Source organism: Numida meleagris, chromosome 4 (assembly GCF_002078875.1).
Source record: "Numida meleagris isolate 19003 breed g44 Domestic line chromosome 4, NumMel1.0, whole genome shotgun sequence".
NCBI lineage: Eukaryota > Metazoa > Chordata > Aves > Galliformes > Numididae > Numida > Numida meleagris.
Window position 1 is genome coordinate 9,234,279 of NC_034412.1, and position 11,296 is coordinate 9,245,574.

Here is an 11,296-nt window from a genome sequence, read left to right on the forward strand (position 1 = left end):
TCACAGAGCTTCTGTGGCTTGCAGCGTGCATCCTGCTGCTCACCCCTGACACAGAAGCTGAGATTCTCTCCTCTCTCCCCCCCCTTCCCCTGGGCCCCGCTCCCATTCTTTGTGCCCCGCGTTATCGGTTCCTGAACATCTGCGCAGAGCTTTGTGCACGCTGCGGCGGAGCTCGCAGCCCGTCCCAGGGTAACCGGTTCCTGCGGCTCTTCCCGTCGGACGGGTGGCTCGCAGCGCCCCGGGGCTGGATGGAGGCGGTGGGACGGGGCCATCGCTGGCGCCAGGAGGGGGTCCTGCCCAGAGCTGTGCCCACGTCCCCCCCTTGTCATGCGCTGTCCTCCCACACTGCTGAGCGGATCCAGGGATCTGTGTCTGCTTAGGACCACGACCCCCGTTTTGTTGGCTCCCCACGGCCGATGCACAGCGTGGGCTGCCTCGGTGCCACCATAGTGGGTGATGCCTCTGTCACCTCTCTGCAGGGACCACAGCCATGGGTGCGACAGTGCCAACACCCACGGAGTCCCCCATGCTGCTGCCCAGCAGCACTGCCCCCACTTCTCCCTCCAGCCCTGAAACAGAAGCCCCCACCCCAGCAATGCCCAGCACAGAGACAGATGCCTCCTTGCTCAGCACTGTGACAACCCAGGAGACCACCACCTCAAGCTCAACCTCCGCAGCCATGGCACACACCTGGGCTGACACTACCACAGGCACATCAGCAGGGACCAGCACAGCCCCAGCTCCCACCACGCCAGAACAGTCAGATTCCTCAGCTGAGCTCTCCACAGCCCTGGTGGGCTCCACGACCACCTTCATCAGCAGCACAATGCCTCCCGGGAGCGCTCTCACTCCCAGCCAGCCACTAGGGAGCACAGCTGCGACCAGCTCTGGTAACCCTACCATGACTTCACAGACAGATGCCTTCACACTCAGCACTGCGACAGCCCAGAGGACCAGCACCTCCCAAGGCCCAGGGCTTTCCTCCACTACCCCGAGCCCAGTTTCCACAGCAACTACCTGGGCTGAGACCACGTCTGGCATGTCAGCAGGGGCTAGCATAGCCCCAGCTTTGACCACCAATTTGGCAGCAGCTGAAACAATCACACTGCCTTCCTCCACCTCCAGCCCTCTGCCCCACACCTCAGTGGACACCACGCTTGGCACAAATGCCACCAGCACAGCCCCATGGACCAGCAGTGCCACAGAACAGTCAGATTCCTCAGCTGAGCCCTCCACAGCCCTGGTGGGCTCCACGACCACCTCCATGAGCAGCACAGATCTTCCTAGGAGCACTCTCACTCCCAGCCAGCCACTAGGGAGCACAGCTGGGACCAGCACTGATACCTCCACCATAACTCCATGTACAGATGCCTTCACTCTCAGCACTGCAACAATCCACAGGATGACCACCACCACGACAACCCCAAGCCTGACCTGCACAACCACGGCACCGACCTGGGCTGAGACCTCATCAGCAGGGACCAGCACAGCCCCAGCTCCCACCACACCAGCACACACACATTCCTCAGCGGAGCCCTCCACAGCCCAGGTGAGCACCAGCACCACCACAGTGGTCCCCAGGAGCACCTTCACTCCCAGCCCACCAGTAGAGAGCACAGCTGGAACCAGCCCTGGTGTCTCCACCCTGACCATAGGGACATCCCCCAAAAGCCCCAGTGCCGCCCCAGGTGAGTACAGCTGTAAGACAGGGACACAATGTGATAAAGCTCTTCCCCCTCCACAGAGCCCCCACCTCCTGCCCCCTGTGCCCTATATATGGTGGGGCTGAGGGGTGTGGCCGCAGTGGGTGTGGTCAAAGTGGGCGTGTCCTGGGTGGGGGACGTGGCTTCAGGTGGACGTGGCAGCAGCACCCCCAGGATGCCCCATCCGTGTGCCTGTGCCCCATCCCAGGAGCCGTCCTCTCTGTCCTACCACCTGCAGCCTGGTGACAGCCCGGCAGTGAGAGCCCAGCACCCCTGGGTGCCTGCATCCTGCCCACACCACTGGTGGTGCCCCACTGTGCTGGCACCCAGCCGTGTCCCTGCAGCGTGACAGCCCCAGCAGAGTGCCGTGCCCTAGCACGCCTGCAGGACGCTGTGTCCTGGCCCAGCGCCTCCAAGGGGCCTCATCCCTGACCCCAGGAACAAGGAAGCAGCTCCGATTGTTGGCAGCACTGGGCTGTGACATGCACTGGGCTGTGACACGTGCTGGGGAAGTGATGCTGCACGGACAGCCCAGGAGATGAGTCCTCAAGCCAGAGCACGCCCTTCCTGGCTCTGCCTCCTTGTGCACAGGGTGGGCTGCTGTCTCTGAGGGCCTCGGTGCCGACAGACACCACACATTGTCCCTTTCTCGGAGTACAGGGTCCCAGGCTGTTCCCAGGGCCTTTCCCATTGGCACTGCCCTTCTACCGGCATAAGTCTCCGGCTGCAGGGACTCTGCTTGTGGCTGTTCTGGGGCCCCCGTGCAGCTGATGGCTGCCGGGCATCGTGCCCATCCCTGGGAGCACCCGTGCTGGGTGGGAGCCCCTGTGGCAATGCCAGCACCCGGGCAATAAAGGGACCCACCTGGATGCTCGTCCACTGCTGGGTGAAGGCGACGTGGAAACCGCAGTGCCGGGGCGGTGGGGAGCGCTCAGAGCGGTGCCAACCGGGAGACATCGGCTCCTGTCTCCCCGGACATGGCTGCACGCAGGGGAGGGCTGCCCCTGTTCCTGCTGCTGAGCCTCGCTGGGTCAAAGCTGGCGCTGGGTAAGGGCTGAGCGGGATGCATGGGGAGGGAGCGTCGCGGCCCAGGGGTGCGGGAGTGGAACGCTGCTGCTGCTGTGCCGTGCACCACAGGAGCAATGAGCTTTGCTTTATTTCTGCTGCTTGCACACAGATCTCCTCCTCCACCCCTTCCTGGGGCCTGCCCGGGGCAGCAGCCCCCTGCTCTCATCTCTGCTAAGCCTAACCCTGATGCACGAGCCAGGCTTTGCTCCTCTCTCCCCCCCCTTCCCCTGGGCCCCACTCCCATTCTTTGTGCCCCGCGTTATCGGTTCCTGAACATCTGCGCAGAGCTTTGTACACGCTGCGGCGGAGCTCGCAGCCCGTCCCAGGGTAACCGGTTCCTGCGGCTCTTCCCGTCGGACGGGTGGCTCGCAGCGCCCCGGGGCTGGATGGAGGCGGTGGGACGGGGCCATCGCTGGCGCCAGGAGGGGGTCCTGCCCAGAGCTGTGCCCACGTCCCCCCCTTGTCATGCGCTGTTCTCCCACACTGCTGAGCGGATCCAGGGATTTGTGTCTGCTTAGGACCACGACCCCCGTTTTGTTGGCTCCCCACGGCCGATGCACAGCGTGGGCTGCCTCGGTGCCACCATAGTGGGTGATGCCTCTGTCACCTCTCTGCAGGGACCACAGCCATGGGTGCGACAGTGCCAACACCCACGGAGTCCCCCATGCTGCTGCCCAGCAGCACTGCCCCCACTTCTCCCTCCAGCCCTGAAACAGAAGCCCCCACCCCAGCAATGCCCAGCGCTGCCCCAGAGACCAGCAGTGCTCCCCCCATGTCAGCACACACAGCTGCATCACCTGAGCCCTCTACAACCGTGGTAGACACCACCACCACCTCCATCACCGGCACAGCAGTCCCTAGGAGCACCCCCAATCCCAGCCCACCCCAGGGGACCACCACTGGGACCAGCCCCGGTGTCTCCACGCTGACCACAGGAAAACCTCCAGAAACCTCGATGGCACCGCAGAGCTCGAGTGCCACCATAGGTGAGTGCCACCCCCCCCTCTAGCAGCACTCCATGACAACAGCACTAACGCAGCTTTGCTGTGCCCAGGCACGAAGCCCTCCTCCCCTGCCACCACCCCAACACAGAGCCTGGATATCACCACCAGCCCCTCTGCAGAGCTGCCACCGACGCTGCCCACCTGTCCCAGTGCCCCGAGCAATGCCAGTAAGTGCCATCTCCTGGGGACACATGGCAAGGCCACATGTGTGCTATGGGCATCATCACCTCCTTATTATCGTGGTGGCCATCAGGCTTCCTGGTGGCCAGTGCAGGGGGGGCCTGTAGCCCCACTGCTTTTGCTGTGGGGGCAGTGGAGGTGTGTGGGATGTGCTCCTGCTGCAGTGCAGCATGGACGGGGCACAACCAGAGCTGTGCCCCCTGCTCCCAGGTGCGTCCCAGCTCTTCTTCTCCATGCGTCTCACCACTCCTCTGGACATGGGAAACACCACAGTACAGAAGCTGCTCCTGGCCAAAGTGAGCTGTGCCCTCAGCCCCTTCAAATGAATGGGAGACCCTCGTGGCTTCCCTTCCTGGGTGGGAGGGGGGGACAGGAGCCTCCTGTCCCATGATGTCTGTGACTGCTGCATGGTGATGCTGTGCTCTGCCCCAGCTCCACAGGGACCTGCAGGCTGCCTTCCCATGCACCGGGCTCATGCTGCAGTGGAGGGGGAACAAGCTGATCTGAGCCCATTGCCGGGGGATGCTGAGCAGGACTGAGCCATCCCCCACCTGCCCACATCCCTCTGGGTGACCCGCATGGCCCCATCTGCTTCCCTGCCCCCTCCAGCGCCCCCCTGTGCCCTGTTTTCTACCCCTTCCCACAGCCGGACTGCCGCCCCATGGCACTGATGATGAAGAAAGAGCTCTGCAGCCCCCCTCTGCCCCGTTATCACCATGCAGCAGTGGCCCTGCTGGCAGCCAGGGGACACCAGAGGGTCCCATCAGCTGCCCCCCATGAGCTGTGCGTGCCATGGGGCCATGGAAATTCTGTGGGCTGAGCTCCTTCCCTGTTTTTTTCCAGTCCCTGGTTGAGGAGACGGCCGCAGCGTCTGCCTCCCCTGCAGCAAAGTCATTTATTAACTGATTAATTAGCCAGATAAAATGAGAGCGAAGCAATTATTACCCTAAGCAAGTCACCTCGCAGGGAGATTAAAAAAGTGGAATGAGCAAAAATGGCTGTGTTGTTCATGGGGGGGTGATCCCTTCCTGCGGCCCCGTCCTGCTGGCACCGTGTCCCACCTGGGGAAGGGACATCTGGGGCTGCAGGAGCCAACATGGGGACCATTCCCAGACACTGGGGTTGTCACCCTGCAGCAAGGCAGGTTGGCCAAAGGCACCTTGGTGTCACATGCACCCATTTGCCCATTGGGAAAGGCACTGCACATCTCCTACACGTCCCGGGATAGCACTCGCTGTGCTGTGGGATGCTGCCTGGCTTTTGGGGATTGATGAGGGGTCCTATTGGGGGATATGGGGATCTATGAGCTCCTAAGGGGGTCCTGGAGGTGGATATGGAGGTCCTAGGGAGGAATGATGATGGTCTCTGGGGACTCTGGGGGGATATGAGGGTCCTATTGGTGACTATGGGGCTCTGTGAGGTCCTAGCACAGCTGTGGGGTAGATCTGTAGGGTTCTAGGGGGGTCCTTTGGGGGCTATGGGGCTATGTGCAGGTGTTGAGCTGCTGGCACAAAGGTGCACCAGGGTGCAGAGTTGGGGAGCAGGATATTGGTCGCTGGAAGGGTCCCCAGCCCCTGTGCTTTGTGGGGCAATGGGAACTCATCCTCATGCTCTGCCCACGCCGTGGCACGGAGCCAGGAGCCCTCCCACGCTGAGTCCCACCGGGCTGATCCCGCCGCCTGTTGAATCCATAAATTCAGACCCTGGGATGTGGCACGAGGCCAAGGCCGAGAGACCGCAGCCAAAGTGCGTCACAAAGGGAGGAAAAGGTCCTGAAGTGCCGGGATGAAAAGGGAACCGGGGCACTCACCGTCCCCGGCTGGTATAGCTGGCATGGCAGGGGGAGGAGATGCTGTGGGCTGGCCACATCCCTCTGCCCCCATCCTGGGATGGAGAGGAGGCCCCCTGGGGGATACGGATATGATGGGGTGTGAGCTGGGGACGTCCCTTGCAACGTGGGGCTCCTCCAACCATGAAAACATTTCTCAGCCTCCGTGCTGACATCCACTCTCACTCACTGGCATCATCCCTGGGAGCAGACCCCGCTCTGGGCACCCAGCAGGACCTCCACCTTTGGGCCACGCCACCAGCCCCCAGCCTCTGCTGTCCCCTCTGACCCCTCCCTCCCTTCACCCCTACTGCAGCAGTGCTGCTGCACTGTGCCCGGCGCACCAAGTGATCCAGAACGTGTGGGGTTGATGGATAACCTGGCCCCCGAGCGCTCTCCCGCTGCCCTTGCCGGCAGGAGATACTGTAATCTCTGCAGGGCTGGAACAAGCAGCCCATTAATTCCAGGAAGGCCGATAAGGGCCACTGTGCCAGGCTGTGCCGGATGGTGCTGAGCCCCTGGGCAACGGGGTTCCCAGCAGCGCTGGTCCCATACCCATGATCCTAACAAGTCCCATCTCTGGTGCCAGCATCTCCCTGGTGTGGGCATGGCTGGAACCTGCTGACACCCAACAGAAATGAGGCTCTTCCCATACATTTCTGTGGCCTGTGCTCTCTGCCCCAACCCTTGTCTCCAGCATCCATCCTGTGCCTCCAGAACTGAGGATGAGGGTGTCCTTGCAGGGGCCGGTGGCTGGCAGGGATCTTAGCTTTGGGGATGGCGCAGGGATCAATGCAAAGATCCTTTGTTGGATGGGAATGGGGATGGGGATGAAGATGGGATGAGGGTGGGGATGGGGATGGGGATGAGGACAGGGATGGGGATGGAGATGAGGATGAGGATGGGGATGAAGACAGAGATGGGGAGGGGGATGATTGCCCCAGTGCTGTGGACACTGGAGCATAGGATGTGCTTGTATCCTCACCCTAATCTGTGCCATTCCCCCAAGCTGGGGAGCAAAGGGAGCAAGAGGGGGCTTTGGGGAGACCCCAAATGGTGCCAATCCCAGAGCACAGTAAGTGGACTGAGAGCGAGGGGAGCCCATCACCCGCAGTGCCCCATCCCCCCACCTCACACCATGCTTCCAGTGTCGGCGTTCGTTGCGGGTGAGTGGAGCAGTGTGATTTATGCTGGGTGCGTGGGCAAGGGGCAATGCGTGGGTTGGAGCTCTGGGTGTCGCTGGCCGTGCCACCGCATCCTGCTTAATGGAGGCTCCGGCGGCACAGCGTGTACCTGGCTGCTGCCTGACGACAGACACCTCTAATGGTGCTTTGCAGGAGCTGCCTGAGGGCATCCCTGGTTAAGGAGTGTTTAATTGATTCCCAGAGCATGCGCTGGTGGGCGTTGTGCAACGCCTTTCACTGGGGAGCCCCAGCTGGGGAGTGGGAATGGGGGCTGTGGGGGGCAGGGGGGTAAGGGGAGTAATGAGAGTAGAGCTATCCATCACCTGCTACCACACCAGACATAACCACATTGGGGGGATCTCCAGTGCTCCTCTGGGGTCACCCCCGGCTGTCCCAATCCTACCTCCCTCACTTGCAGACCTTTCTGGGGAAGCCATGAGGTGGGCAGGGTCTTGCATCCTTGCCCTGGGCACAGAAGGCCCAGCAGCTCCAGTTGGTGGCTATAGGGTGATGCCACCCACACCCATCTCTAAGGGGCTGCTCCTCCATGGGGGCACCCAGAGCCCCCTGGGGAGGGTGAAAGGAGGTGGGTGCTGGGCCCAAGAGGACCATGGGAGGGGAAGGCTGCGTGGGATGGGACTGAGGATGGGGACGTGGAGGGAGAGCAGCGTGGGTGGGAGGGGACCTGCCTCCTTCACCAGCCCCATAAATAGGAGGGACTTGGAGCAGGACCACACCTGTGGGACTCCAGCTGTAGGAGCTGCTCCGTGCTGCTCTCCCCTCCCTTCCAGCGCCCCGGCGTTCAGCCCGAGGCATGGGGACCAGAGGATGGATGCTTCCGACCTTCATGGGATGCTGCCTATGGATTCTGCACGGTATGTCCCATATTTTCCTGCTACTCTGCACCCATTGGTTATGGCTGAGAGATGATTTTTTCCTTCTGGATACATCAGTAACCCTTAGTCCGATGCTTGAGGTCCTTTGCAGTCAAAGAGCTAAGAAAGCATTGTAGGGGGCATGGCATAGCACTGCATGAGGACACTGAAGGTGATAACAGAATGCAGCAGGGCTTCCTCATCTCACCCCCCAGCCTACATGCTGATGCTGCTGCAAATCCCTTCATTCATTGTGGAAGAGGAGAGAAGGGCAAGGAGGGGAAGGGGAAAAAAAAAAGGGAAGGTGAGAAGGGTGGGGGAAGGGGAGGAAGCTGGGGGGTGAAAGGGAAATCGGGGACCCCCAGAACAGGGGCAGGAGACACTGAGAGCCATGATCCACTCTGGCACGTGGTTGCTGGCATGCAGCAAGCTGGGTGCTGGGGGCTGGCTGCCTGCAGGGAACCTGATGGACCGGAGGGCCAGGGCTGAGCGCCCAGTCTCAGTTGCTGGGTGCTAATTAGGGCTCCCCTAATTACAGCCACTCGGAGCCAGGCGTCAGCAGATCCTCCAGCTCCAACTCTGTCCTTCCAGCGGTTGCACCGCTGTGCTAAAAATAAGCCTGGGTGGGATGTCACCAGGTGCCGGTGTCTGCCCTGATGGCTGTCGTGGTGGCACACACTCAGCCCCTGCAGCTCTGGTCCTAGGAAGCTCCTGGGAAGGGGTCACCCATCTGTCACTCTGCTGTCATCCCCAGTGCAGCCTTCCCACTGTGTGCTCCCTCTTGCTGTCCCCAAGCCAAGAGACAGCTGATCCTGTCCTCACCATAATGCTCTGCTCTGTGTTCCATGCAGGGCTGGGGACCACTGCCGCTGTCCCTATCACCACAGAGGGACCATTTGCTGCCACTCCATCACAGAGCGAGGCAACCAGTGCCCTGCTACTGGGCACTGTGGGGACAAGCACTGTCAATGACACCGTGATGGCTGAGAGCATCCTTGTGGGTCCCACCATGAGCCCATCCTTCCCCTCCAGGGCTGAGCCAGATTCGGTGACCACAACCACTGGTTACAACTCCCCTCTGGGTGCAGAGAGCGATGCTGGGCTGAGTGCTGGGGAAGTAACACAGGCACCCACTGGAGTCTCTCAGGGTGGGACGGACGTGGCCACGTCTCTTGACACAACACAGGAATACCAGAGTGATTTGGCAGCTGCCACAGCTGCTGCCATCATTGTCACCCCACAGCCTACTTTTACCCCCAGCGCCAAACACAATGTAACGGGGACCACTGCTGCTGCACCCCTGGGGAGCACCCCTGTCTTGGCAGATGTCCCAGCACCCACAACAAGGGAAGGAACAGGCTTGGAGTCCACAGCTGATGCCACATTCCTCCTCAGCGCCACCATCCCAGCAGCTGTGGGGACACAGGCATTGACCACCACCCCTCTGCATCCCCGTGTCACCACACTGCCTGCAGACACAGGAGCAGATGTGGAAAGTGTCACCCTGCCTGGGGACAGCCAAGGGGATGGCAGTGCCCCCACATCAATCCCCAGCCCTGGTGCCAGGGGAATGCTCCCAACTCCGTGGGGTGAGGTTGTGAGTGGGACTGTGGGTGACACCCCAGGATGGGCAGCTTTGGAGTCTGGAGATGTGAGAGATGCAGCAAATGGTGCCTTTAGCACAACTGATTCATCCCAGCTGCCTCCAGAGAATGTGACAGCATTGGGAACAGCAGAAAACCCAGGGCAGAGCTCCCTTCTTGCTGGCCAGGCAGGGCCAAGCCCAGACAGTTTGCTAGGACCTGGTGATGGGGACAGGCAGGGAGCCACAGCTGAGTTGACATCCAGCCCTGGCTCAACCCTGGCAACCAGCGAGGCACCCACGGCACTTGGGGTGAGAGGGGACACAGCCACCCTGCTGCCAGACACAGATGTGCAGAGTGACGCAGATGTCCCAGTCCCAGACAACGGCATGCTCCTACCCACAGGGGCTGTGGATCCAGCCGAGAGCTCCCTGCAGCCAGCCCCATGGCTGAGCCCCATCAGAGAAGAGCAATCACTGCTTGGTTCTGCTCCACCGGCCCCCACAGACACTTCTGGTGCGCCCAGCACTGCTTTCCCACCCTCAGGGATTGCAGCCGGATCCCTTTCAGCAGCAGATGATGGGACAGAGGCAGTGGTGAGACCCGACCTCGGTGCTGCCCCAGAAGAACCAGCATCCCTGTCCCTCGGGGAGTCACAGCCATGGGACACAGCAGCTGGTGGACACAGCACTGGTCTGAACTCAGCTTTAGGTGCCACCAACCCATCATCTTCCACATCTGATGGTCCAGCGTGGCTTGCTGAGGGGGTACAGGCACAGGGGGATGAAGGTGCAGAGGACACAACACAGGCAGAATACACAGCGGATGGTAGCCCCTACCCAGGCCCCCTGGGTGACATGAGCCCTGCAGCCAGCAGCACCCAGCAGGGCCCTGCTGACACCACACCAGGAGCTGTGCTGCGCACTGAGCTGTCCTCTGCCCCAGCTCCTGGGGATGGAACTCTGGCACCAGCACTGTCTCCAGATGCTCCCACAGCTCCCGGCCATGACCTCTCTGGAGCTGGAGAAGCAGGATCCCTGCCCACTGAGGCCCTTGGTGCTCCCAGTGCTGCTCTCGCACCTCCAGCTGCTGTGGATGGTGCTGTGTTTGGGCCTGATGATGGAGTAGAGGCAGCAGTGAGTCCCGACCTCGGTGCTGCCCCAGAAGAACCAGCATCCCCATCCCTTGGGGGATCACAGCCATGGGACACAGTAGCCAGTGTTCCTGAGAACACAGCTCTCCCCGGGGCAGAGGGACCAGGCAGTGGCACCAATTCGGTGTTGGATGCCCCCAGCTCAGCATTATATGGACCTGTGGGCCCACCATCACCCAGCTTTGGGGTACAGCCTGACACAGGCCTGGGGATGCCAGGAGCTAATGGACCCAATACCAGCCCGAGTTCAGCTTTGGGTGCTGCCAACCCATCATCTTCCACATCTGATGGCCCAGCATTGCCTGCTGCAGGGCAACAGGCACAGGGGGATGCAGGCACAGGGGACACAACACAGGCAGAATACGCAGCGGATGGCAGCCCCTACCCAGGCACCCAGAGTGACACAAATCCTGCAGCCAGCAGCACCCAACAGGGCCCTGCTGACACCGCACCAGGAGCTGTGCTGCGCACTGAGCTGTCCTCTGCCCCAGCTCCTGGGGATGGAACTCTGGCACCAGCACTGTCCCCAGATGCTCCCGCAGCTCCCGGCCACGACCTCTCTGGAGCTGGAGAAACAGGATCCCTGCCCATTGAAGCCCTTGGTGCTCCCAGTGCTGCTCTCGCACCTCCAGCTGCTGTGGATGGTGCTGTGTTTGGAGCTGACATTGGGGCAGAGGCAGCAGTGAGCCCCAACCTCGGTGCTGCCCCAGAAGAACCA

General features: G+C 61.6%; 2 protein-coding genes across 3 annotated transcripts in view; both read left to right on the forward strand.

Moving 5' to 3' along the window:
- Positions 1,546-4,950, forward strand: LOC110397978 (integumentary mucin A.1-like). 2 transcript variants are annotated; one of them, XM_021395084.1, is made up of 5 exons: positions 1,546-2,750; positions 3,389-3,757; positions 3,826-3,942; positions 4,166-4,251; positions 4,388-4,950. In XM_021395084.1, exons 1-5 carry the CDS (start codon positions 2,681-2,683, stop codon positions 4,460-4,462), a joined length of 717 nt encoding a protein of 238 aa, XP_021250759.1. In that variant the 5' UTR covers positions 1,546-2,680; the 3' UTR covers positions 4,463-4,950. The 2 variants fall into 2 exon arrangements, with proteins under 2 accessions (XP_021250759.1, XP_021250760.1); XM_021395085.1 differs by having other exon boundaries at positions 3,551-3,757.
- Positions 7,697-11,296, forward strand: part of LOC110397403 (collagen alpha-1(I) chain-like) — a 5,837-nt gene continuing 2,237 nt past the window's right edge. The window contains exons 1-2 of the mRNA XM_021393640.1: positions 7,697-7,842; positions 8,694-11,276. Coding sequence (XP_021249315.1) covers positions 7,782-7,842; positions 8,694-11,276 — 2,644 coding nt within the window. The 5' untranslated portion in view covers positions 7,697-7,781. The remainder of the gene's footprint in view (positions 7,843-8,693; positions 11,277-11,296) is intronic.

Excerpts from the sequence above, each read along its gene's own strand:
- LOC110397978 (XM_021395084.1), top strand. The coding sequence starts at position 2,681 with ATGGCTGCACGCAGGGGAGGGCTGCCCCTGTTCCTGCTGCTGAGCCTC. Across the intron at positions 2,751-3,388 it reads TGGGTCAAAGCTGGCGCTGG|GGACCACAGCCATGGGTGCG; the intron begins GTAAGGGCTGAG and ends ACCTCTCTGCAG. Across the intron at positions 3,943-4,165 it reads CAGTGCCCCGAGCAATGCCA|GTGCGTCCCAGCTCTTCTTC; the intron begins GTAAGTGCCATC and ends CCCTGCTCCCAG.